Source organism: Petromyzon marinus, chromosome 52, assembly GCF_048934315.1.
Source record: "Petromyzon marinus isolate PM22_M1 ecotype Great Lakes invasive population chromosome 52, UKy_Petmar_22M1.pri1.0, whole genome shotgun sequence".
Lineage (NCBI taxonomy): Eukaryota > Metazoa > Chordata > Hyperoartia > Petromyzontiformes > Petromyzontidae > Petromyzon > Petromyzon marinus.
Genome location: NC_133718.1, coordinates 8785081 through 8813039, shown reverse-complemented (window position 1 = coordinate 8813039; position 27959 = coordinate 8785081). Strand labels below are relative to the sequence as shown.

The window sequence follows — 27959 nt, the reverse complement described above, 5'->3', positions numbered from 1 at the left end:
GGGGGCGGGGTCCGTAGCGCTGCCGCGGTGTACGCGTTCCTGTCGGCCATCTTACACAGGGAAGAGTTTCCCGCTTTGGCCCAATCCCCGTGTCCCGTTTCTTCGTGGGGAGGTGAAGTGGTGACGTGATGATGACGCCTATCGCCGGCTTTCCCATTCACAGCAGCGGGCGACGCTTCCCTTGCGTAAGATGGCCGCCGGCGGCGAGTCGCAGGTTTGCGGTGGCGGCGTTCAGGGCGCACATGGGGCGCGCGCTCCCTTCACTCGGAGGCAGCGAGAGAGGCGGCCTTCGATAAGCTCCGATAAACAACACCCAGCTAAAGCAGCGTGTCTACTTGCTGCTGCTGCTGTTCGTTACGTAAGGGAACCGGCCGGCTTGGCTTCACCACCACCACCGCCGCCGCCAACAACAACCACCACCACCTTCAGTCGCGCGCTTCTCCTGCGAGGTTTCAAAGCTCCTGGGGGGCCTCTTTGCGGGCTCGTTCGCTCGCTCGCACCATGGTCCATGGCCGTGTCGCGGGGAGACGTCGTCTACCAGAAGGGGCAGGTGATGGACAAGTCGCGCCCGCTCCTCCTCCTCTCCCATACCCCCTCCTCTTTGTGCTCCACGCGTCCACTGCTAGACGAGGGCCTCTGCACACCCCGTGGGGTTTATTAACTTGACCATACTTCACCTCGCCTGCTCAGTGCGGGTTGGTGAGAGTGGGGGGTAGCGTCAGTAGAGTCGTGGCTGTCGGATGCACTTCTTCTGTATGCTGTGCACCGCGAAGCAGAATGAACATGTTGTTGACGTTATGTTATTGACGTTATGTTGTTGTGTTATTGACGTTATGTTGTTGACGTTATGTTGTTGACGTTATGCTATTGACGTTATGTTGTGTTATTGACGTTATGCTATTGACGTTATGTTGTTGACGTTATGTTATTGACGGTATGTTATTGACGTTATGTTGTTGTTGGTTCTTTCGGTAAAGTCACGTAGAATGAGAATAAAATAATAAATTGATAAAATAAAATAACACAATAATATTCTCACGACGTTTCGGCCACAACACAAGCGGCCTTCATCAGGTGAAGGGACGAGACTGGTGGACAGCGCTGGAGTGAAAAAAGCCACGCTCAGATCACGACCTTTAAGCTGTGTCAGAAGAAACAAAGCGCCTTGACAAAGGAATTAGCATAGAATTTAGCATTGAAATGGCCGAGTGATTAGCTTGTGACTGGTCACAGAAATGGCTATGTTAAAGTTAAAGCATACACATCTGCAGAGGCACCCCTTGACAAAGGAATTACCTATAGAATTTAGCATTGAAATAGCTAAGTTAAAGCATACACATCCGCAGAGGCACCCCTTGACAAAGGAATTAGCATAGAATTTAGCATTGAAATAGCTGAGTGATTAGCTTGTAACTGGTCACAGAAATAGCTATGTTAAAGTCAGAGCATACACATTCACCGAGGCACCTAGTATAAATCAAACAGGAGAATTTAGCATTGAAATAACTAGGCGAATTTAGCATTGAAATAACTGAGTGATTAGCTAGTGACTGGTCACAGAAATGGCTATGTTGAAGTCAAGGCCTACACATCTGAGCTATTCACAGTAACTGGGTATACAATACAATGTATAATGAATACTATATAGTGAACCAATAAAAAACTCAAATATAAATTACCTTAATGTTATCAATAAACTCTATATTTTCCAATCAGCTAAGCTACCAACAATAAGTCGTTATATATCACAATGCTATATTTCGAAAAAATGGGTTCATTCTTACCCTCGACTTTAGCAAAACGGATAGTTACGGGCCCCGTTCAGACGGACGAGTTCATCCAAGGTCGGAACAGAGGAGGGGGAGAGAGACAGCTGCGAGGCGCTATTATACTCCATGTTGTAAACCATACCATTAACCGTGGTGTGAGAGGTATTAAGAGTCAATGCTGGCGAAAGAGCTGCGGTCTGAAGGTCATCGTAAAAAACAATTAATTAAGAACGGAAATGGTTTAAAACATCTTTCCAATGGTTACTAAGCCAGAATCCATCTTCTCGGTTGAAATTGTCTCTGTGCTTGTATATGTGAATGGCCTCATGAACGAATCTCTCATGGTAGCCGGTTGGTTTGCAAAGAACCTCCGTCTTGGAGAAGTCAATGTCATGTGAGCCCACTGAATTATAACAGTGATCTGCCACGGCAGAGGAGTTCGTCCTACCGTGTTTCAAGTCTGCTTTATGTTCACGGATGCGGTCCGAGATATGTCGTTTGGTTTCTCCAATGTAGCTACTACCACAGAGGCACTTTAGTTTGTAAATGCCCAGGTACTGTATGTCTGGAACAGCATCTTTTACAGATGGAACTAGATCACGGATTTTATGTATTGTGTTGAATCGGACCTGGATCTTGTGTTTATTCAGGATTTTGGAGATCTTTTTAGTGACCCCTGCAATGTAGGGTAAGGTGATGGTTTTGAGTGGCTCCACAAGAGAATCCTTGCAGTCACGAAAGCTTTAAATCGAAATTTAACCGCCTCTACGGGGAGGGATTTCACACATCCTTAAGATAATTCAACAGACTCTGGGATAAGAAGGATAAACTAATCGAGACTCTCACCTTTCTGAAGAGATACCGCATTTACACTAACCTCTGCTGTTGCAACGTCTCTCAATGCAAAACGAATTCTAGCTAGAATTAGCTTCGCTCTTATCTCGGAAAAAATTCAGACTTACACGCACCTAACTCGATCAGGATTTTGGAGATACTTTTAGTGACTCCTGCAATGTAGGGGAAGGTGATGGTTTTGAGTGGCTCCACAAGATAATCCTTCTTCATGACTGGAGTGATGGCTTTGCGGATTGTGTAGTCGGAGTAACCATTAGCCCTGAGAGCCTGGTGTACGTGCTTGAGTTCACTGGTAATGTGTTCCTGGTCGGAAATGCATTGGGCTCTATGGTATAGAGTCTTGATGAGGGAGTTCTTCTGGGATGGATGCGGTGGGAATCCGGTTTCAAGTAAGCATCTGTATGGGTGGCTTTCCTGTAGACAGTGACTCATTGAACCATCATGTCTCCTCTTAATTAAGAAATCCAAAAAGGGTAGTTTGCCATCTTTTTCGACCTCCATGGTAAATCTGATGGCTGGGTGTATGGAATTGATGTGGTTGCGGAATTGGTCTAGAGCAGGCTGGCCATGTGGCCAGATGACAAAGGTGTCATCCACGTACCTCTTCCATAAGGTCGGGCGTAGAGTGGCAGTCTGGATGGCGTCAGTTTCAAAATTTTCCATGAATACGTTGGCTACAACCGGAGATAGGGGGGAGCCCCTTGGGGTGCCCTCAGTTTGTTCGTAGAAAGTTCCATTCCAGGTGAAGTATGTGTTGGTTAAGCAATGTCTCACCAGGGGGGGTACATCATTGTGCAGTCCTTGATGAACCAGGTCTTCAATGATAGCAATGGTGTCAGGTACCGGGACTTTGGTGAACAAGGACACCACATCAAAACTGACAAGCAGGTCGTCTGGGGACAGGGAAATGCCTTTGATTGTCGATACCAGGTGAGTAGAATTTAGTACTGTAGAGGTGGTTTTTCCAGTGAAAGGTCGCAGTATATCAACAAGAAAACGTGCCAGTTTATAGGTGGGGGAGTTGATAGTAGAGACGATGGGATGAAGGGGTGTATCTTCTTTGTGTATCTTTGGAAGGCCATATAATCTTGGTGGTCTGGCAGCAGAGGGTTTCAACGAGAACTGTTTGGTCTCATCAATTAATGCTGTTGAATCAGAGATGATTTTGTTCGTTTTGGTAACCAGGCTGTTGGTGGGATCTCTTTTTATTTTTGTACAGCTGCCATCGTTGAGTAGTTCTTGAATTTTGTTGTTATATTCTGTTTTGTCCATGATGACAGTGGCATTGCCCTTGTCGGCTGAGAGGACGACAATATCATCCCTCTTTTTTAATTGAGATAATTCAAAACGTTCGTCTTTGCTGATGTTGCTGGGTGGCAACTTAGCGTTTTTGAGGGTTGCAGCGATTTCAGATCTTGCTACGTCTGCAGCGATGGGACTCAAGCCCTTGAGTGCAACGTCGACATAGGCAATGATATCATTAACCGGTAAGTGTCTCGGTGTGACAGCAAAGTTTAGACCTTTAGCTAAAACGGATTTCAGACCATCAGAAATGGAACTGTTACTGCGATTAATTACGACTTTGTTGACGTCTATCTTTTCGGTGTGTGGGTCCAATTTTTTGCTGGAGAGGTGATTGAATTTGGAAATCAAATTGTCCCTACATTTGGTCGACATAGTGGCAGCCGAAGAGGTAGTCATATTGTCTGCATGTTCCCAATCCGATGTAGACATTGTTGCTGTCAATTTTAAGTGTGATTTGTAGAGTGTCTTGTCTAACTGATCGAGTTAGGTGCGTGTAAGTCTGAATTTTTTCCGAGATAAGAGCGAAGCTAATTCTAGCTAGAATTCGTTTTGCATTGAGAGACGTTGCAACAGCAGAGGTTAGTGTAAATGCGGTTGGTATTACCTTAGAGTCGCGGCATCTCTTCAGAAAGGTGAGAGTCTCGATTAGTTGATCCTTCTTATCCCAGAGTCTGTTGAATGATCTTAAGGATGTGTGAAATCCCTCCCCGTAGAGGCGGTTAAATTTCGATTTAAAGCTTTCGTGACTGCAAGGATTCTCTTGTGGAGCCACTCAAAACCATCACCTTACCCTACATTGCAGGGGTCACTAAAAAGATCTCCAAAATCCTGAATAAACACAAGATCCAGGTCCGATTCAACACAATACATAAAATCCGTGATCTAGTTCCATCTGTAAAAGATGCTGTTCCAGACATACAGTACCCGGGCGTTTACAAACTAAAGTGCCTCTGTGGTAGTAGCTACATTGGAGAAACCAAACGACATATCTCGGACCGCATCCGTGAACATAAAGCAGACTTGAAACACGGTAGGACGAACTCCTCTGCCGTGGCAGATCACTGTTATAATTCAGTGGGCTCACATGACATTGACTTCTCCAAGACGGAGGTTCTTTGCAAACCAACCGGCTACCATGAGAGATTCGTTCATGAGGCCATTCACATATACAAGCACAGAGACAATTTCAACCAAGAACATGGATTCTGGCTTAGTAACCATTGGAAAGATGTTTTAAACCATTTCTGTTCTTAATTAATTGTTTTTTTACGATGACCTTCAGACCGCAGCTCTTTCGCCAGCATTGACTCTTAATACCTCTCACACCACGGTTAATGGTATGGTTTACAACATGGAGTATAATAGCGCCTCGCAACTGTCTCTCTCCCCCTCCTCTGTTCCGACCTTGGATGAACTCGTCCGTCTGAACGGGGCCCGTAGCTATCCGTGTTGCTAAAGTTGAGGGTGAGAATCCACCCATTTTTTCGCCATATAGCATTGTGATATATAACGACTTATTGTTGGTAGCTTAGCTGATTGGAGAATATAGAGTTTATTGATAACATTAAGGTAATTTATATTTTAGTTTTTTATTGGTTCACTATATAGTATTCATTATACATTGTATTGTATACCCAGTTACTGTGAATAGCTCAGATGTGTAGGCCTTGACTTCAACATAGCCATTTCTGTGACCAGTCACTAGCTAATCACTCAGTTATTTCAATGCTAAATTCGCCTAGTTATTTCAATGCTAAATTATCCTGTTTGATTTGTACTAGGTGCCTCGGTGAATGTGTATGCTCTGACTTTAACATAGCTATTTCTGTGACCAGTTACAAGCTAATCACTCAGCTATTTCAATGCTAAATTCTATGCTAATTCCTTTGTCAAGGGGTGCCTCTGCGGATGTGTATGCTTTAACTTAGCTATTTCAATGCTAAATTCTATGCTAATTCCTTTGTCAAGGGGTGCCTCTGCGGATGTGTATGCCTTTTTTCACTCCAGCGCTGTCCTACCAGACAGTCTCGTCCCTTCACCTGATGAAGGTCGCTTGTGTTGTGGCCGAAACATCGTGAGAATATTATTGTGTTATTTTATTTGATCAATTTATTATTTTATTCTCATTCTACATGACTTTACCGAAAGAACCAAAGAAGATGAATCCTTGCAGTCACGAAAGCTTTAAATCGAAATTTGAAGTTATGTTGTTGACGTTATGTTATTGACGTTATGTTGTGTTATTGACGTTATGTAGCGTCAGTAGAGTCGTGGCTGTCGGATGCACTTCTTCTGTATGCTGTGCACCGCGAAGCAGAATGAACACGTTATTGACGTTATGCTATTGACGTTATGTTGTTGACGTTATGTTGTTGTGCTATTGACGTTATGTTGTGTTATTGACGTTATGTTATTGACGTTATGTTGTGTTATTGACGTTATGTTGTTGACGTTATGTTCGCACGGTACGCGTGTACAGCGCTGTCTGCGCGTGCACGGTTGGGCTTACGTGCATTGTACAGTGACACTACAGTGCGGTGTGAATGAAGTCAACAGTGCACTACTTTGTGGCGAATCAACAGCGGTGGTCATATGCGAGTCGCCGCTCGCCGCCCTCGAAATGAGGAATTTCTACCACTGGCTCGGTATATAATTTCCTCTTGCTATCAGTTTCGACGGTGTACTTGCATTCAATTAACCTGCAAATTGCGTGTGTGTCAGCACTGTACGGTACTCGAGCCTTCACTCGCCCGCATTCACAGACCCGCTCTGGTACCAGCGTGGTGAAGTATGGTCAAAACAAGCGCCGCAATGCGCCGCGCCCTGGTACTTCAGTGGACGGACGTCACTTCTCTCGCACAGCGCTCCGGGTGTCGGGGAACGCCGTGGGTCTCGCCGCGTGCTGAGCGTGCCGCGTGCTGAGTGTGCCACGTGCGGCGTGTGCCACGTGTGGCGTGTGCCGCGTGCTGAGTGTGCCGCGTGCTGAGTGTGTGCCGCGTGCTGAGCGTGTGGCACGTGCTGAGCGTGCCGTGTGCTGAGCGTGTGGCACGTGCTGAGCGTGTGGCACGTGCTGAGCGTGTGGCACGTGCTGAGCGTGTGGCACGTGCTGAGCGTGTGGCACGTGCTGAGCGTGCCGCGTGCTGAGCGTGGCACGTGCCGCGTGTTGAGCGTAGCACGTGCTGAGCGTGCCGCCTGCGGTCGATGTCGACTCAAAAGGGTCGTGGTGGTGATGGTGGTGGTGGTTGTGTGCCCTGTGTAGAGTGACGATTCTGACATTTGGGACGGCACAGCGCTCATCAAGGCGTATGACAAAGCCGTCACGTCCTTCAAGGTGAGTGTCTCAGACTCTGGCTGTGAGCTCAACCGGTCCTGGGCCTCCCCTAGGTCGACTCAGCCACAAATGAGGACCAGGCGCAGTGTGTAAACATCGCCACTGGGGAGACAAAGGCAGCCGGGCGTGGTGCTGACCACCCACCCCCTCGTGTGCTCTTCCGGCCTTTCTAGGTGCTTGCTAACAGCACTTGCCCCAACAGTCTGTTAAGGCTATACGGGGGGGGGGGTCTTTGTCTTTGTATCGCTTGTCTGTGTGTACTTGTGCACTTCGTATCTCTGTGTGCGTGTACATGGTTATATTTACATCTTGAGACACAACACACCTGTTGCAAGGGATACCCGCGAAAGCCCGACAATATAACACACTTTGTCTAAACGAACTTCCTCACCAGGCAGCGGAGAACGTGCACAGTGATGCATGCGCAGGTTGGAAACATGTCAGCCACAAACATGAATGGGGAAAATGGGCACACAGTGGTTTGACAGCATTGTTGCTAACTCAATAAGGCTGCATTATGCCTAGACTAGTTATAATAAATGGCACTTGACATTGTGCCATAGCAAAGTGACGTAGGATTTGTAAGAGCGCGCTTTTTTGAGTCGATGAGCCATTTTAAATGTCATGTGAATGCGTACATTCATACGCAGCGGGAATTGCTTCTAAATCCTCAAAATTATCCCAGAAAGTCACTCAAATTTGGTCGCTTGGTAAACCCCCAAAAATGCCTCTAAATCGAGCAACAAAATTGCTGAGTTGGCAACACTCTACGAGCCGTTCCAAAGTAGTACGTGTATGTACAGAAGCAGGTCTAGATACCCGGTCCTACACGTCTTAGAGCAGGGGTGGGTTACCTACAGGCCGTGACTTCGTCAGTGTATATGGCCGTGGCCACACGAAACCCAACCAACCTCAACTAACTGACCGTGTTCTTTCAGACAGCGCTCAAAAATGGCACCGCCACTTGCGAGAGCCCCAAGACCTGCGGGGAGACAAAGTCCGTGAACAAGCGGGCGAAGACACGGAGACGGCACAAGAGGAGCAGCGTGTCGCCCTCCGACAAGGTAAATATCCTGAAGCAGAAGATTACTGGTGCTCTGGATGTGGCTGTCACGTTTATTTGCAAATGTGATTTATAACTTTGACCATTACCTGCGTGATGTTAATAGTTGTCCGCTTTGTCGTGTCTGCTGTCCAACCTATATTGGTCTTTCACCAATATTCTTCACAGGCCACCGCTTCTGGTGTTTGGCATTGTAGTGCTGCAGGGAAATCTCAGGGAGAAGGTCCATGAGGTTTGCTTCTCCTGACAAGCAAATTGTTTCATGAGACCTCCTTTGCCAGTATTAAATTATGATAATAGGGTTTTCCCCTTTCTGTTTTATTGCCAGAAAGGGGAAAGCCATATTATCATAATCAAATTCTTCTTTTGCGTAGAAACCCCCCATGATTTCGTGAGAGAGTTGCTTCTGCCGAAATCCACTCTCAGTCTGTTTAGGCTCCACCATGTGAGCCATTTGGAGCTGTAGCCAGATGCGAGCTCAGTGTTAATGTGCCATTTTATTGAGAGACTGCTACTGTGTGGTGTTATCTCGGTGTGGTCTGGGACTGTTTTGTTGTTTTTTGCTGCCTTGCCCAAGCTTGATAAATCGGACTCCCGTAATTAATAAATTTCTTTGTTTATATTTAGTGACTTGCTAACCATTTTCTTTATTTTTCACTCCTATCATTTCATTTGTATTTTTTGCTGTTGTACCTTGCTGACCTCCCCATTCTGGACCATCTGTGAAAATGAGCTTCATAGCTCATCGAATTCCTCCAGTCTAAATAAAGATTCTCATGTATGTATGTTGAACTGCTTTCGCACCATATTCTTGGTTCTTTCGGTAAAGTCACGTAGAAGGGAAATAATAAAATAATAAAAATAAAACACTAAAATTCTCACGACGTTTCGCACCGTACATAGCCAACCGCGCTAGTCAGAGGTGCGGGGGAAGTACAAGAAACTGAACACAAAAAGCACTTCTAAAGAAATTAGTTTTCAGTCTAGATGTAAAAGTGCGTAGCTCCAGTGGCTTCCTAATATCGGAAAAGAAGAGCGTTCCAGATGGCCGCAGAAGCGCATCTGAAAGTGCACAGTGAAAAATCGAGCCAAAAGTTTGATGGTTAGCCAAACGGTCCCTTTGTGTGTTCCCCGCTGCAACGAGACTGAGAACAAGGAACAGAAATCGTACGTAAGCATACACAGTCCTGCGGATGGCAATTTTCCTCAGCTAAATGCCGATGTCGAGGTCTTCCAGCCACGGGAGCTCTTCAGGAGAGAGTTAATGTAGTTTTGCTTTTCTTCCGTTGGTGGAGCGCAGACTACAGCGGTTTACTTTGTGGAGACTCGAGGGAGCCAGGCGTGGTGCTGGCCGCATCGCCGCCTTGTTGCGCCATGCCGTCCTCCGTAGGTGTGCCAACAGCGCTTGCTCCAGTGGCACGCGTCGGCTAGACGGGGTCAATCGTTGCCCGTCTCTGTGCCAACCTCTCGCATGCCATTGGAGGCCGGGCGACCTGTGCCAGGCTGCCTGGTCCGAGGACGGCGTGGTCTACGACGCCACGATCAAGTCGGTGGACGCCAGCGCTGGCACGTGTGTCGTGGTCTTCACGGGCTAAGGCAACGAGGATGAGCTGAAGCTCGCCGATCTTCTGCCGCCAGCGGCGGAGTCTGCCGCCGGCGCCGGCGGGGAGAGCGACGCGGCCGCGAGCTGCGACGCCGACCCGGCGTCCCGGGCTGGCAAGGTGAGCCGGGGCGGCAGGGCTGTGATGGATTCGGATGAATCGATTCGTTGAGAGTTGAGCTGCCTTTCCTGCTCAAAACATGCAATGGGGCAAATGTTAATTTGCTCTGAGCCAGTGGTGCAAAAACCCGACCCCCCCCCCCCCTCCCCCAAGGCTTAAACTTGTAACTCTTCAAGACTGGTCCTGGGACCACATTGACCATCTTGCACAAACCAAAATGGCAATGTATGGTCAAACAACTCCCCCCCATGACCCAATACGGCATGGTGAGACCTTCATCTGTCAAGAAGGTTTCATAAAGGGCTGTAAATTATAGCATGAATCATTCATTGCGGTGGAAAGGAAGTTTTTGATACATTTGTGAAGAAAAGCAGCCTAACCCCTAAACGTTGGCAGCTACGTGGCTCTCGCCAGGACGTGGACCCAGCCCGATGTTTTATTCAGCCGTGTTACCGAGGGTGGAGGTGAGGAGGTGCCCTTCTGTTGGAGCGTAACAATACGAGTAGGTTGATTGGCAAGACGAAGATTTTTTTCTGCGTGGGGAATTACAGCTGTGGAGCGTCGTTGAACCAAATGCGTTGCATTTGAAGAGAAGTAAAAACATGAAGAAAACCCGTTTCATGAAGGCTATTTCGATCGATTTTTAAGTCAAATGACAAACTCGTCTGCCACATGGTTTAGAATTCTAGAAGATCTTTGTCTTTTATGTGTGCCAATGGAAGTACAGTGGTGGTGCGGTTGAGTGCACTACGCCCCGAACCCGGCGAATTGAGTTCGACCAATAACAGTGGCTAATATTTAATCTTTTCCTGTGCCTCCCCTAGGTTGTCTCAGCCTTAAATAGTCACCTGGTGCTGTGCAAATATCCACATTTGAGGAAACAAGGGCAGCCAAGCATTGTGCTGGCCAACCATCTCCATCTCGTGCCGTGCCGGCATTAATAGATGCTCTCAAACAGCATTTGCCCCAACAGTCTGTTAAAGCCTATGCGGGGGATCTCTGTCATTGTGGAAGTACATGCTGTGCCAACAATGCAGTGCGTCGTTTCAAGGCCCATATGTAATGTTATATCAATACAGATATTACCTCTTTAGAACGAACCGCTAGCGAACCTGGAATTAAAACTTAAACTGGACCTTGAGGAAACACGTGACAGCGTCAATGTGTCGCTGTGTATATCTAATGGTTTATTTGAACAGGCATCCTAAACAAATACTAAATTAAAACATGACGTACAGGCAGGTACATGTGTACATTATTCATAGAATACAAAAGAAAAACCCATCAATGATTGGATGTTTGGCAGCGAGCATGATCGTTATATATGTAGGGTGGCTAAGGTAACCCGGACGCTGTGTGGAAGTATGCGAATCGACACGAGAATTAACGCCACTGCAGCTATGCTCGTAATAAATGGGCTGTTGTCATGAGCATGGTCCGTTATACGAGGTCAAGCTGTAGTCATTTAAGGAATGCAGAATTGCGCGAAAGCGTCTCTCCGATGTGCGTTCCCGTGTGTGTGCCGACGCCGCAGGAGAGTGCCCCCTCCGCCGACGACTACGAGATGCCAGGCAGACCCAAGGGTGGGCACGGAGCACGGAAGAAGGGTCACAAGCAGAAGCAGAGCGTCCCACCGTGGGCCTACCCGTCGCCACCCTTGTCCCATCCTCCCCCCTTCCCTGGCTTTCCACCTTACGTGAGCACATTCGCCTGGTGGGACACTTGAGCGTTGCCGTGTGTGTCATACGAATGAGCGAGTGTTGTTAGGCGAGGAATTAAAAGCGATTGTTACATGCCGACTAGAGCGGTTAATCGATCGGCAGGTCGCACATCGTGGGGGAAAGCGTGTGAAAGAGTAGGCCAAATACCCCCTAAAGCGGCTCTCAGTGTTACCACGTGATACATTACTCACAATACCCCCACAGTGTTACCACGTGATACATTACTCACAATACCACCACAGTGTTACCACGTGACTAGACTCAAGGTAACGAAAACAAATCGGATTAATTTATTTTCACGTAACTTTATTTTGAGTTATATTCCCCATACAGTATATTTTTTACAGTGTTACAGGGAAATGTACAATTGTTATTTTTATGCCTAACAATGCTTCCCTTTTTTGTTTAACCATAACACATTTTATAACACTTACAGGTATGTGCATTTAAATACAGTAAATTATCTCGTCCCGACTTACGAACCATTCTACTTATGAAGGGTCTTCAGGAACAGAACCCATTAGTAAGTCAGCCACTTGTGTGTGTGTGTGTGTCCTTGTGTGTGTCCATGTGTGTGTGAGCGATAGTGTAGCTGTTAGCGCGCTGCGCTATGATCCTGGCGACCCGGGTTCAATTCCCGCTCGCGGCCAACAGTGACGATTATCTGAACCGTTCCCGGGCCTCCCCTAGGTCGACTCAGCCTCAAATGACTACCTGGTGCGGTGTAAACATCGCCACTGGGGAGACAAAGGCAGTCGGGCGTGGTGCTGGCCACCCACCCACTCGTGTACCGTTCCGGCCTTCATAGGTGCTCGCTAACAGCACTTGCCCCTACAGTCTTTGTGTGAGGAGCGGTCGTGTAGTTTATACGTCCTTGCTAACAGCCCTTGTCCAAACAGTCTGTGAAGGCTATGCGGGGGTTCTTTGTCTTTTGCCTTTGTGTGTGATGTTTTAATTCGGGCTTTTTAACTTTTAAAATGAAATAGTTGAATGAAAGAGGTTTCTGAGCCATAAAAATGAAAGTTTATTCGTCTTGGCAATGGCATTAGTGGCGGCGGTGTTGGCGTCGTGGTGATGGCGTTGTTGGTGTTGGCGTTCGCGGCGTTGGGAGTGTCCGTGACATTGGTGGAGGTGCTGACGTTGACGGCTGCGGCGCGAATCAGCTTCTCGTTCTTGTGACGCAGCCGTTGATTCTCCTTCTCTACGAGCCGGCTCTCCTCATGCAGCATCTGTGGATGCAGCACCATCGCCCTCTCCTGAAGCAGCATCTCTCGACGCAACGCCTCATTGTCCTTACGCGTCGCCGCCTCCCTCACCCTCAGGGTGGCGTTGTCGTCTTCCACCGTGCTTGTTCTTTGACGCAGCTTCACGTTGTCCTCGCACAGCATGGCGCTGTAACGCTCGGCGTCGGATAGGTTACAGCTCCAACGACGCCACAGGAATATCTGGATCACAGCCATCATCACTATCGCAATGCCCATCAGCCGTGACACAACGCATGGCAGCGGGTCTATGTAGGGCTTTGTGCACAATGGAGTCGGGGTCGGGTAGTTGGCACTGTCTCCTTTATAATCGACCAATCCGGTAATGTGAATCAAGGTCAACATGACAAACGCCTTGACCCCATGCAGCAGCAACATCTTGACCACGCGTGTTGCCAGCAAGGAGCCAGTTGGAGGGTGAGCGTCACGTGCGAGCGTCACGTGTATTTAGCCTGTGATGATTGCAACGTCATCACCGGATGTGACGCGCGGATGTGACGCGCTTAGAAATTCGATACCTGCCAGTGACGTCAGCTGACACCGCCCCCAACAATTATGTTTGTTACGTCACAGACCGAGGTTGCGCCCTAATTAATCATAAAACATTTTTATCACGCGGCGTCTCGCGCAGCGCCTATAGCGGTAGCGGGGAGCATAATGGCGGGGGAGTGGGAGACGGGGAGAAGGGGGCGGGGTCCATAGCGCTGCCGCGGTGTACGCGTTTCTGTCGGCCATCTTACACAGGGAAGCGTTTCCCTCTTTGGCCCAATCCCCGTGTTCCGTTTCGGCGTGGTGAGGGGGGAGGTGAAGTGGTGACGTGTTGATGACGTCAATCGCCGGCTTTCCCATTCACAGCGGCGGGCGACGCTTCCCTTGCGTAAGATGGCCGCCGGCGGCGAGTCGCAGGTTTGCGGTGGCGGCGTTCAGGGCGCACATGGGGCGCGCGCTCCCTTCACTAGGAGGCAGCGAGAGAGGCGGCCTTCGATAAGCTCCGATAAACAACACCCAGCTAAAGCAGCGTGTCTCCTTGCTGCTGCTGTTGTGTTCGTTACGTAAGGGAACCGGCCGGCTTGGCTTCACCACCACCACCGCCGCCGCCAACAACAACCACCACCACCACCACCTTCAGTCGCGCGCTTCTCCTGCGAGGTTTCAAAGCTCCTGGGGGGCCTCTTTGCGGGCTCGCTCGCTCGCGCCATCGTCCATGGCCGTGTCGCGGGGAGACGTCGTCTACCAGAAGGGGCAGGTGATGGACAAGTCGCGCCCGCTCCTCCTCCTCTCCCATACCCCCTCCTCTTTGTGCTCCACGCGTCCACTGCTATACGAGGGCCTCTGCACACCCCGTGGGGTTTATTAACTTGACCATACTTCACCTCGCCTGCTCAGTGCGGGTTGGTGAGAGTGGTGAGAGTGGGTGGCGTTAGTAGAGTCGTAGCTGTCGGATGCACTTCTGTATGCTGTGCACCGCGAAGCAGAATGAAGACGTTGTTATTGACGTTATGTTGTTGACGTTATGTTATTGACGTTATGTTGTTGACGTTATGTTATTGACGTTATGTTGTGTTATTGACGTTATGCTATTGACGTTATGTTATTGACGTAATGTTGTTGACGTTATGTTATTGACGTTATGTTGTTGTGTTATTGACGTTATGTTGTGTTATTGACGTTATGCTATTGACGTTATGTTGTTGACGTTATGTTATTGACGTTATGTTGTTGACGTTATGCTATTGACGTTATGTTATTGACGTTATGTTGTTGACGTTATGTTATTGACGTTATGTTGTGTTATTGACGTTATGTTATTGACGTTATGTTATTGACGTTTTGTTGTGTTATTGACGTTATGTTGTTGTGTTATTGACGTTATGTTGTTGTGTTATTGACGTTATGTTGTTAACGATATGTTCGCACGGTACGCGTGTACAGCGCTGTCTGCGCGTGCACGGTTGGGCTTACGTGCATTGTACAGTGACACTACAGTGCGGTGTGAATGAAGTCAACAGTGCACTACTTTGTGGCGAATCAACAGCGGTGGTCATATGCGAGTCACCGCTCGCCACCCTCGAAATGAAGAATTTCTACCACTGGCTCGGTATATTATTTCCTCTTGCTATCAGTTTCGAAGGTGTACTTGCATTCAATTAACCTGCAAATTGCGTGTGTGTCAGCACTGTACGGAACTCGAGCCTTCACTCGCCCGCATTCACAGACCCGCTCTGGTACCAGCGTGGTGAAGTATGGTCAAAACAAGCGCTGCGCCGCGCCCTGGTACTGCAGTGGACGGACGTCACTTCTCTCGCACAGCGCTCCGGGTGTCGGGGAACGCCGTGGGTCTCGCCGCGTGCTGAGCGTGCCACGTGCTGAGCGTGTGGCACGTGCTGAGCGTGTGCCACGTGCTGAGCGTGCCGCGTGCCGAGCGTGTGCCGCGTGCTGAGCGTGCCACGTGCTGAGCGTGCCGCGTGCTGAGCGTGCCGCGTGCGGTCGATGTCGACTCAAAAGGGTCGTGGTGGTGATGGTGGTGGTGGTTGTGTGCCCTGTGTAGAGTGACGATTCTGACATTTGGCACGACGCAGCGCTCATCAAGGCGTATGACAAAGCCGTCACGTCCTTCAAGGTGAGTGTCTCCGACTTTGGATGTGAGCTCAACCGGTCCTGGGCCTCCCCTAGGTTGACTCAGCCACAAATGAGGACCAGGCGCGGTGTGTAAACATCGCCACTGTGGAGACAGGCGGCCGGGCGTGGTGCTGGCCACCCACCCCCTCGTGTGCTATGCCGGCCTTCATAGGTGCTCGCTAACAGCACTTGCCCCAACAGTCTGTTAAGGCTATAAGGGGGGGGTCTTTGTCTTTGTATCGCTTGTCTGTGTGTACTTGTGCACTTCGTATCTCTGTGTGCGTGTACATGGTTATATTTACACCTTGAGACACAACACCTGTTGCAAGGGATACCCGGGAAAGCCCGACAATATAACACACTTCGTGTGTCACGTGCACCACCAGTGGTTACAAAACTAATTTCTTTACGGCTACATTTTTGTTCTCCTTCCCCCACACCTCCGATTAGCATGATTGGCTACGTACGATGCGAAAGAAATTCAACATGCGCACACCTTCGAGTACTGTGTTATCATTCGATGGTAAGCGCCTTGCTCAAGTTGATTTGACTGTTTTTGTCTAAACGAACTTCCTCACCAGGCGGCGGAGAACGTGCACAGTGATACGTGCGCAGGTTGGAAACATGTCAGCCACAAATATGAATGGGGAAAATGGGCACACAGTGGTTTGACAGCATTGTTGCTAACTCAATAAGGCTGCATTATGCCTAGACTAGTTATAATAAATGGCACTCGACACTGTGCCATAGCAAAGTGACGTAGGATTTCTAAGAGCGCGCTTTTTTGAGTCGATGAGCCATTTTAAATGTCATGTAATGGCGTACATTCATACGCAGCGGGAATTGCTTCTAAATCCTCAAAAATTATCCCAGAAAGTCACTCAAATTTGGTCGCTTGGTAAACCCCCAAAAATGCCTCTAAATCGAGCAACAAAATTGCTGAGTTGGCAACACTGTACGAGCCGTTCCAAAGTAGTACGTGTATGTACAGAAGCAGGTCTAGACACCCGGTCCTACACGTCTTAGAGCAGGGGTGGGTTACTTACGGCCCGTGACTTCGTCAGTGTATATGGCCGTGGCCACACGAAACCCAACCAACCTCAACTAACCGAGCGTGTTCTTTCAGACAGCGCTCAAAAATGGCACCACACTTGCGAGAGCCCCAAGACCTACGGGGAGACAAAGTCCGTGAACAAGCGGGCGAAGACACGGAGACGGCACAAGAGGAGCAGCGTGTCGCCCTCCGACAAGGTAAATATCCTGAAGCAGAAGATTACTGGTGCTCTGGATGTGGCTGTCACGTTTATTTGCAAATGTGATTTATAACTTTGACCATTACCTGCGTGATGTTAATAGTTGTCCGCTTTGTCATGTCTGCTGTCCAACCTATATTCGCCTTTCCCCAATATTCTTCACAGGCCACCGCTTCTGGTGTTTGGCATTGTAGTGCTGCAGGGAAATCTCAGGGAGAAGGTCCATGAGGTTTGCTTCTCCCGACAAGCAAATTATTTCATGAGACCTCCTTTGCCAGTATTAAATTATGATAATAGGGTTTTCCCTTTTCTGTTTTATTGCCAGAAAGGGGAAAGCCATATTATCATAAGCAATTTCTTCTTTTGCGTAGAAACCCCCCATGATTTCGTGAGAGAGTTGCTTCTGCCGAAATCCACTCTCAGTCTGTTTAGGCTCCACCATGTGAGCCATTTGGAGCTGTAGCCAGATGCGAGCTCAGTGTTAATGTGCCATTTTATTGAGATACTACTACTGTGTAGTGTTATCTCGGTGTGGCCTGGGACTGTTTTGTTGTTTTTTACTGCCTTGCCCAAGCTTGATAAATCGGATTCCCGTAATTAATAAATTCCTTTGTTTATATTTAGTGACTTGCTAACCATTTTCTTTATTTTTCACTCCTATCATTTCATTTGTATTGTTTGCTGTTGTACCTTGCTGACCTCCCCATTCTGGACCATCTGTGAAAATGAGCTTCATAGCTCATCGAATTCCTCCAGTCTAAATAAAGATTCTCATGTATGTATGTTGAACTACTTTCGCACCATATTCTTGGTTCTTTCGGTAAAGTCACGTAGAAGGGAAATAATAAAATAATAAAAATAAAACACTAAAATTCTCACGACGTTTCGCACCGTACATAGCCAACCGCGCTAGTCAGAGGTGCGGGGGAAGTACAAGAATCTGATCACAAAAAGCACTTCTAAAGATATTAGTTTTCAGTCTAGATGTAAAAGTGCATAGCTCCAGTGGCTTCCTAATATCGGAAAGGAAGAGCGTTCCAGATGGCCGCAGAAGCGCATCTGAAAGTGCGAGCCAAAAGTTTGATGGTTAGCCAAACGGTCCCTTTGTGTGTTCCCCGCTGCGACGACACTGAGAACAAGGAACACAAATCGTACGTAAGCATACACAGTCCTGCGGATGGCAATTTTCCTCAGCTAAATGCCGATGTCGAGGTCTTCCAGCCACGGGAGCTCTTCAGGAGAGAGTTAATGTACTTTTGCTTTTCTTCCGTTGGTGGAGCGCAGACTACAGCGGTTTACTTTGTGGAGACTCGAGGCAGCCAGGCGTGGTGCTGGCCGCATTGCCGCCTTCTTGCGCCATGCCGTCCTTCGTAGGTGTGCCAACAGCGCTTGCTCCAGTGGCACGCGTCGGCTAGACGGGGTGAATCGTTGCCCGTCTCTGTGCCAACCTCTCGCGTGCCATTGGAGGCCGGGCGACCTGTGCCAGGCTGCCTGGTCCGAGGACGGCGTGGTCTACGACGCCACGATCAAGTCGGTGGACGCCAGCGCCGGCACGTGCGTCATGGTCTTCACGGGCTACGGCAACGAGGATGAGCTGAAGCTCGCCGGTCTTCTGCCGCCAGCGGCGGAGTCTGCCGCCCGCACCGGCGGGGAGAGCGACGCGGCCGCGAGCTGCGACGCCGACGCGGCGTCCCGGGCCGGCAAGGTGAGCCGGGGCGGCGGGGCTGTGATGGATTCGGATTAATCGATTCGTTGAGAGTTGAGCTGCCTTTCCTGCTCAAAACATGCAATGGGGCAAATGTTCATTTACTCTGAGCCAGTGGTGCAAAAACCCGACCCCCCCCCCCCTCCCCAAGGCTTAAACTTGTAACTTTTCAAGACCAGTCCTGGGACCACATTGACCATCTTGCACAAACCAAAATGGCGATGTATGGTCAAACAACTCCCCCCCTCCATGACCAATACGGCATGGTGAGACCTTCATCTTTCAAGAGGGTTTTATGAAGTGCTGTAAATTATAGCATAAATCATTCATTGCGGTGGAAAGGAAGTTTTTGATACATTTGTGAAGAAAAGCAGCCTAACCCCTAAACGTTGGCAGCTACGTGGCTCTCGCCAGGACGTGGACCCAGCCCGATGTTTTTTTCAGACGTGTTACCGAGGGTGGAGGTGAGGAGGTGCCCTTCTGTTGCAGCGTAACAATACGAGTAGGTTGATTAGCAAGACGAAGATTTTTTTCTGCGTGGGGAATTAAAGATGTGGAGCGTCGTTGAACCAAATGCATTGCATTTGAAGAGAAGTAAAAACATGAAGAAAACCCGTTTCATGAAGGCTATTTCGATCGATTTTTAAGTCAGATTACAAACTCGTCTGCCACATGGTTTAGAATTCAAGAAGATCTTTGTCTTTTACGTGTGCCAATGGAAGCACAGTGGTGGTGCGGTTGAGTGCACTATGCCCCGAACCCGGCGACTTGAGTTCGACCAATAACAGTGGCTCATATCTAATCTTTTCCTGTGCCTCCCCTAGGTTGTCTCAGCCTTAAATAGTCACCTGGTGCTGTGTGTAAATATCCACATTTGAGGAAACAAGGGCAGCCAAGCATTGTGCTGGCCAACCATCTCCATCGCGTGCCGTGCCGGCATTAATAGATGCTCTCAAACAGCATTTGCCCCAACAGTCTGTTAAAGGCTATGCGGGGGATCTCTGTCATTGTGGAAGTACATGCTGTGCCAACAATGCAGTGCGTCGTTTCAAGGCCCATATGTAATGTTATGTAAATACAGATATTTCCTCTTTAGAACGAACCACTAGCGAACCTGGAATGAAAAACTTAAACTGGACCTTGAGGAAACACGTGACAGCGTCAATGTGTCGCTGTGTATATCTAATGGTTTATTTGAACAGGCATCCTAAACAAATGCTGAATTAAAACATGACACACAGGCAGGTACATGTGTACATTATTCATAGAATACAAAAGAAAAACCCATCAATGATTGGATGTTTGGCAGCAAGCACGATCGTTATATATGTAGGGTGGTTAAGGTAACCCGGACGCTGTGTGTATGCGAATCGACATGAGAATTAACGCCACTGCAGCTATGCTCGTAATAAACGGGCTGTCGTCATGAGCATGGTCCGTTATACGAGGTTAAGCCGTAGTCATTTAAGGAATGCAGAATCGCGCGAAAGCGTCTCTCCGATGTGCGTTCCCGTGTGTGCGCCGACGCCGCAGGAGAGTGCCCACTCCGCCGACGACTACGAGATGCCAGGCAGACCCAAGGGTGGGCACGGAGCACGGAAGAAGGGTCACAAGCAGAAGCAGAGCGTCCCACCGTGGGCCTACCCGTCGCCACCCTTGTCCCATCCTCCCCCCTTCCCTGGCTTTCCACCTTACGTGAGCACATTCGCCTGCTGGGACACTTGAGCGTTGCCGTGTGTGTCATACGAATGAGCGAGTGTTAGGCGAGGAATTAAAAGCGATTGTTACATGCCGACTAGAGCGGTTAATCGATCGGCAGGTCGCACATCGTGGGGGAAAGCGTGTGAAAGAGTAGGCCAAATACCCCCTAAAGCGGCTCTCAGTGTTACCACGTGATACATTACTCAAAATACCCCCACAGTGTTACCACGTGATACATTACTCACAATACCACCACAGTGTTACCACGTGACTAGACTCAAGGTAACGAAAACAAATCGGATTAATTTATTTTCACGTAACTTTATTTTGAGTTGTATTCCCCATACAGTATATTTTTACAGTGTTACAGGCAAATGTACAATTATTGTTATTTTTCTGCCAAACAATGCTTCCATTTTTTGTTTAACCATAACACATTTTATAACACTTACAGGTATGTGCATTTAAATACAGTAAATTATCGCGTCCCGACTTACGAACCATTCGACTTATGAAGGGTCTTCAGGAACAGAACCCATTAGTAAGTCAGGCACTTGTGTGTGTGTGTGTCCATGTGTGTGTCCATGTGTGTGTGGGCGGTAGTGTAGCTGTTAGCGCGCTGCGCTATGAACCTGGCGACCCGGGTTTAATTCCCGCTCACGGCCAACAGTGACGATTATCTGAACCGGTCCCGGGCCTCCCCTAGGTCGACTCAGCCTCAAATGAGTACCTGGTGCGGTGTAAACATCACCACTGGGGAGACAAAGGCAGTCGGGCGTGGTGCTGGCCACCCACCCACTCGTGTACCATTTCGGCCTTCATAGGTGCTCGCTAACAGCACCTGCCCCTACAGTCTGTTTAGGCAAAATGGGGGATCTTTGTCTTTGTGTGAGGTGCGGTCGTGTAGGTTATACGTCCTTGCTAACAGCCCTTGTCCAAACAGTCTGTGAAGGCTATGCGGGGGTTCTTTGTCTTTTGCCTTTGTGATGTTTTAATTTGGGCTTTTTAACTTTTAAAATGAAATAGTTGAATGAAAGAGGTTTCTGAGCCATAAAAATGAAAGTTTATTCGTCTTGGCAATGGCATTAGTGGCGGCGGTGTTGGCGTCATGGTGATGGCGTTGTTGGTGTTGGCGTTCGCGGCGTTGGGAGTGTCCGTGACATTGGTGGAGGTGCTGACGTTGACGGCTGCGGCACGAATCAGCTTCTCGTTCTCGTGACGCAGCCGTTGATTCTCCTTCTCTACGAGCCGGCTCTCCTCATGCAGCATCTGTGGATGCAGCACCATCGCCCTCTCCTGAAGCAGCATCTCTCGACGCAACGCCTCATTGTCCTTACGCGTCGCCGCCTCCCTCACCCTCAGGGTGGCGTTGTCGTCTTCCACCGTGCTTGTTCTTTGACGCAGCTTCACGTTGTCCTCGCACAGCATGGCGCTGTAACGCTCGGCGTCGGATAGGTTACAGCTCCAACGACGCCACAGGAATATCTGGATGACAGCCATCATCACTATCGCAATGCCCATCAGCCGTGACACAACGCATGGCAGTGGGTCTATGTAGGGCTTTGTGCACAATGGAGTCGGGGTCGGGTAGTTGGCACTGTCTCCTTTATAATCGACCAATCCGGTAATGTGAATCAAGGTCAATATGACGAACGCCTTGACTCCATGCAGGAGCAACATCTTGCCACAGAAGCCAAGCTCGAGTGTGAGCATCGCGTGTGAGCGTCACGTGTATTTATCCTGTGACGAATGTGACGTCATCGCAGAATGTGACGTCATCGCCGAATGTGACGTCATCGCCGGATGTGACGCGGTTAGAATCCGACACCGGCCGGGCACGTCAGCTGACCCCCCCAACCCCCCAAAAACATGGGGTCTGTGATGTCACAGACCGAGGTGCGCCCTACATATTTATTTTAACACACGCGGTTTTTCGTGCAGCGCCCCTAGCGGTAGCGGGGAGGATAACAGTATGGGGTGGGGGGACGGTAGGGGGTCGGGAGCGATGCCGCGGTGTACGTGTTGCTGTCGGCCATCTTACACAGGGAAAAGTTTCTCGCTTTTGCCAATCCCTGTGTCCCCTCACGGCGTGGGAGGGACGGAGAGGTGAAGGGGGGGGGGGCGCGTGTTGATAACGTCATCGCCGGCTTTCCCGTTCACAACAACGGGCGACGCTTCCCTCACGTAAGATGGCCGCTGGTGACAATCGTTTGCGAGTTTGAAGTTGCAGGGAAGTTTTTTTCTCGTCGCATGCCAGCGCCTTTCTCTTCTCTCTGAGGCAGCAAGACACGCGGCCTTCCACTGCCAATAACCACCAATGACAACCACCTCACGTGTCTCCTTGTTGCAGTATTAATTACGTAAGGGACCGACAGCCTTGGCTTCTTCACCACCATCAACCGAGAGTGGTCTCTGGGAGTCGAGTTTCTTCTGGTAGAGGGCACAGCTCCAGATTAATTCGAGTGTAAAATAAAAGTTGACTATAACGAGCTGGCTAAGTGCGTGAGGGAGGATGCACGACTGGAGAAAACGACTGGGAATATGCATAACTTGTGCGGGTTTCACGACGCATTGATATTTACGCCACCCAAAACAAAACCTTTATTTTTTATTTAAAGCTTTTGACTGCAGTGATTCATATTCTTGGTTCTTTCGGTAAAGTCACGTTGAAGGGAAACAATAAAATAATAAAATATATATTAAATAATAAAAATTCTCACGACGACAGAGATAATTTCTTGCCGTTACTTTTCACACCTGACGATGACCGTTTGTGTTATCAAAACGTCGTGAGAATTTTATTGTTTTATATATTTTATTGTTTCCCTTCAACGTGACTTTACCGAAAGAGCTAAGAATATGAATTACTGCAGTCACGAAAGCTTTAAATCAAAATTATTCTTTTAATTAACAATTAATTTCTCCTACACAACCAAGCCAGCATCAGGACTCAAGGTAACGAAAACAAAACGAATTTCTTTTCATATTACTTTATTTTAAGTTGTATTTACCATACAGTACATTTTTTAGAGTATTACATGCAAATATACAGTAATTATTTATAAGCTTAACAGTGCTTCCCTTTTTTTGCTTAACCATAACACATTTTATGACACCGACGGATATGTGCATTTAAATACAGTACATTATTGCTTCCCGACTGACCAAACCATTCGACTTACGAAGGGTCCTCAGGAACAGAACCCATTAGTAAGTCAGGCACGTGCGTGTGTGTCCATGTGTGTGTGAGGAGTGGTCGTGTACGTCATACGTCCTTGCTAACAGCCATTATCCAAACAGTCTGTTAAGGCTGTACGGGGGTCCTTTGTCTTTTGCCTCTATGTGGGTGATGTTTTTATTCGGGCTCTTAAACGTGTCAAATTGAAGCGTTTACGAAAGAAGTTTCTGAGACATCGAAATTTAAGCTTCTTGGTCTTGTTGGTGACGTTGGCGGTGTCAGTGGCGGCGATGGAGGCGGTAGCGTCATCAGCGTCGGCGTTCGAGGCGGTGGGAGCGTCTGAGGCATTGGTGGACGATGTGGTGTTGGCCGTGGCAGCAAAGGAGGTCTCCTCGTTAGTCGTGATAGCGGCAGTGGTGGCGTCATCGGCGTCGGCGTTCGCGGCGGTGGGAGCGTCCGCGGCATTGGCGGTGACGTTGGCCGTGGCGGCGTGGGCGGCTGCGGCACGAATCAGCTTCTCGTTCTCGTGACGCAGCCGTTGATTCTCCTTCTTTACGAGCCAGTTCTTTTCACGCAGCGTCTGTGGATTCAGCACCATTGCGTTCTCCCGAAGCAGTATCTCTAGACGCAACGCCTCATTGTCTTTATGCGTCTCCGCCTCCCTGAACCTGAGGAATGCGTTGTCGTCTTCCACCGTGCTTCTTCTTTGACACAGCTTCATGTTTTCCTCGCACAGCATGGCGCTGTAACGCTCGGTGTTGGATAGGTTACAGCTCCAACGTCGCCACAGGAATATCTCGATCACAGCCATCATCACTATCGCAACGGCCATGAGCTGCTGTGACACAACGCATGGCAAGGGGTCTATGTAGGGCTTTGTGACCAATGGGGTCGGGTAGTTGGCACTGTCTCCTTTATAACCAACCAATCCGGTAATGTGAATCAAGGTCAACATGACAAACGCCTTGACCCCATACAGCAGCACCATCTTGACCACGCGTGTTGCCAGCGAGGAGCCAGTTGGAGTTGTGAGCGTAACGTGCGAGCGTCACGTGTATTTAGCCTGTGACGATTGCAACGTCATCGCCGGATGTGACGCGCGGATGTGACGCATGGAAATTCGATACCTGCCAGTGACGTCAGCTGACCGCCCCGAACAATTATGTTTGTTACGTCACAGACCGAGGTTGCGCCCTAGTTAATCATAAAACATTTATCACGCGGCGTCTCGCGCAGCGCCTATAGCGGTAGCGGGGAGGATAATGGCGGGGGGGGGGGGGAGACGAGGATGAGGGGGCGGGGTCCGTATCGCTGCCGCGGTGTACGCGTTCTTGTCGGCCATCTTACACAGGGAAGAGTTTCCCGCTTTGGCCCAATCCCCGTGTCCCGTTTCGGCGTGGGGGTTGGGAGGGGGGGGTGAAGTGGTGACGTGTTGATGACGCCCATCGCCGGCTTTCCCATTCACAGCAGCGGGCGACGCCTCCCTTGTGTAAGATGGCCGCCGGCGGCGAGTCGCAGGTTTGCGGTGGCGGCGTTCAGGGCGCACATGGGACGCGCGCTCCCTTCACTCGGAGGCAGCGAGAGAGGCGGCCTTCGATAAGCTCCGATAAACAACACCCAGCTAAAGCAGCGTGTCTCCTTGCTGCTGCTGCTGTTGTGTTCGTTACGTAAGGGAACCGGCCGGCTTGGCACCACCGCCGCCGCCAACAACAACCACCACCGCCAACAACAACCACCACCACCACCTTCAGTGGCGCGCTTCTCCTGCGAGGTTTCAAAGCTCCTGGGGGGCCTCTTTGCGGGCTCGCTCGCTCGCGCCATCGTCCATGGCCGTGTCGCGGGGAGACGTCGTCTACCAGAAGGGGCAGGTGATGGACAAGTCGCGCCCGCTCCTCCTCTCCCATACCCCCTCCTCTTTGTGCTCCACGCGTCCACTGCTGGACGAGGGCCTCTGCACACCCCGTGGGGTTTATTAACTTGACCATACTTCACCTCGCCTGCTCAGTGCGGGTTGGTGAGAGTGGAGGGGTAGCGTCAGTAGAGTCGTGGCTGTCGGATGCACTTCTTCTGTATGCTGTGCACCGCGAAGCAGAATGAACACGTTGTTATTGACGTTATGTTGTTGACGTTATGTTATTGACGTTATGTTGTTGTGTTATTGACGTTATGTTGTTAACGATATGTTCGCACGGTACGCGTGTACAGCGCTGTCTGCGCGTGCACGGTTGGGCTTACGTGCATTGTACAGTGACACTACAGTGCGGTGTGAATGAAGTCAACAGTGCACTACTTTGTGGCGAATCAACAGCGGTGGTCATATGCGAGTCACCGCTCGCCACCCTCGAAATGAAGAATTTCTACCACTGGCTCGGTATATTATTTCCTCTTGCTATCAGTTTCGACGGTGTACTTGCATTCAATTAACCTGCAAATTGCGTGTGTGTCAGCACTGTACGGAACTCGAGCCTTCACTCGCCCGCATTCACAGACCCGCTCTGGTACCAGCGTGGTGAAGTATGGTCAAAACAAGCGCCGCACTGCGCCGCGCCCTGGTACTGCAGTGGACGGACGTCACTTCTCTCGCACAGCGCTCCGGGTGTCGGGGAACGCCGTGGGTCTCGCCGCGTGCTGAGCGTGCCGCGTGCTGAGCGTGCCACGTGCTGAGCGTGCGGCACGTGCTGAGCGTGCGGCGCGTGCTGAGCGTGCGGCGCGTGCTGAGCGTGCGCCGCGTGCTGAGCGTGTGCCGCGTGCTGAGCGTGCCGCGTGCTGAGCGTGCCGCGTGCTGAGCGTGCCGCGTGCTGAGCGTGCCGCGTGCTGAGCGTGCCGCGTGCTGAGCGTGCCGCGTGCTGAGCGTGCCGCGTGCTGAGCGTGCCGCGTGCTGAGCGTGCGGCACGTGCTGAGCGTGCGGCACGTGCTGAGCGTGCGGCGCGTGCTGAGCGTGCGGCGCGTGCTGAGCGTGCCGCGTGCTGAGCGTGCCGCGTGCTGAGCGTGCCGCGTGCTGAGCGTGGCACGCGCCGCACGCCGCACGTGGCACGCTCAGCACGTGCCGCGTGCTGAGCGTGCCGCGTGCTGAGCGTGGCACGTGCTGATCGTGTGGCACGTGCTCAGCGTGCCGCGTGCTGAGCGTGCCGCGTGCTGAGCGTGCCGCGTGCGGTCGATGTCGACTCAAAAGGGTCGTGGTGGTGATGGTGGTGGTGGTTGTGTGTCCTGTGTAGAGTGACGATTCTGACATTTGGCACGACGCAGCGCTCATCAAGGCGTATGACAAAGCCGTCACGTCCTTCAAGGTGAGTGTCTCCGACTTTGGATGTGAGCTCAACCGGTCCTGGGCCTCCCCTAGGTTGACTCAGCCACAAATGAGGACCAGGCGCGGTGTGTAAACATCGCCACTGTGGAGACAGGCGGCCGGGCGTGGTGCTGGCCACCCACCCCCTCGTGTGCTATGCCGGCCTTCATAGGTGCTCGCTAACAGCACTTGCCCCAACAGTCTGTTAAGGCTATAAGGGGGGGGTCTTTGTCTTTGTATCGCTTGTCTGTGTGTACTTGTGCACTTCGTATCTCTGTGTGCGTGTACATGGTTATATTTACACCTTGAGACACAACACACCTGTTGCAAGGGATACCCGGGAAAGCCCGACTATAACACACTTCGTGTGTCACGTGCACCACCAGTGGTTACAAAACTAATTTATTTACGGCTACATTTTTGTTCTCCTTCCCCCACACCTCCGATTAGCATGATTGGCTACGTACGATGCGAAAGAAATTCAACATGCGCACACCTTCGAGTACTGTGTTATCATTCGATGGTAAGCGCCTTGCTCAAGTTGATTTGACTGTTTTTGTCTAAACGAACTTCCTCACCAGGCGGCGGAGAACGTGCACAGTGATACGTGCGCAGGTTGGAAACATGTCAGCCACAAATATGAATGGGGAAAATGGGCACACAGTGGTTTGACAGCATTGTTGCTAACTCAATAAGGCTGCATTATGCCTAGACTAGTTATAATAAATGGCACTCGACACTGTGCCATAGCAAAGTGACGTAGGATTTCTAAGAGCGCGCTTTTTTGAGTCGATGAGCCATTTTAAATGTCATGTAATGGCGTACATTCATACGCAGCGGGAATTGCTTCTAAATCCTCAAAAATTATCCCAGAAAGTCACTCAAATTTGGTCGCTTGGTAAACCCCCAAAAATGCCTCTAAATCGAGCAACAAAATTGCTGAGTTGGCAACACTGTACGAGCCGTTCCAAAGTAGTACGTGTATGTACAGAAGCAGGTCTAGACACCCGGTCCTACACGTCTTAGAGCAGGGGTGGGTTACTTACGGCCCGTGACTTCGTCAGTGTATATGGCCGTGGCCACACGAAACCCAACCAACCTCAACTAACCGACCGTGTTCTTTCAGACAGCGCTCAAAAATGGCACCGCACTTGCGAGAGCCCCAAGACCTACGGGGAGACAAAGTCTGT

At 49.8% G+C, this 27959-nt stretch overlaps 1 protein-coding gene across 3 annotated transcripts; it reads left to right on the top strand.

Moving 5' to 3' along the window:
- The first annotated feature begins 107 nt into the window (after positions 1-107).
- Positions 108-22791, top strand: LOC142931318 (uncharacterized). Of its 3 annotated transcripts, XR_012947323.1 has the most exons (4): positions 108-550; positions 7189-7260; positions 8199-10044; positions 20138-20235. XR_012947323.1 is itself a non-coding variant. In XM_076075210.1 (3 exons), the coding sequence occupies exons 2-3, from the start codon at positions 18461-18463 to the stop codon at positions 20327-20329; spliced, it is 336 nt and encodes a 111-aa protein (XP_075931325.1). In that variant the 5' UTR covers positions 13742-15647; positions 16773-18460; the 3' UTR covers positions 20330-22791. The 3 variants fall into 3 exon arrangements, 2 of the variants coding, with proteins under 2 accessions (XP_075931325.1, XP_075931324.1); XM_076075210.1 differs by lacking the exons at positions 108-550; positions 7189-7260; positions 8199-10044 and adding exons at positions 13742-15647; positions 16773-18604 and having other exon boundaries at positions 20138-22791; XM_076075209.1 differs by lacking the exons at positions 108-550; positions 7189-7260; positions 8199-10044 and adding an exon at positions 15874-18604 and having other exon boundaries at positions 20138-22791.
- Positions 22792-27959: the final 5168 nt, after the last annotated feature.

Bases quoted from the DNA above. Each gene is read 5' to 3' on its own strand.
- LOC142931318 (XM_076075210.1), top strand. From the start codon at position 18,461: ATGGTCTTCACGGGCTACGGCAACGAGGATGAGCTGAAGCTCGCCGGT. The intron at 18,605-20,137 runs GTGAGCCGGGGC...CCGACGCCGCAG, and splicing joins CGGCGTCCCGGGCCGGCAAG to GAGAGTGCCCACTCCGCCGA.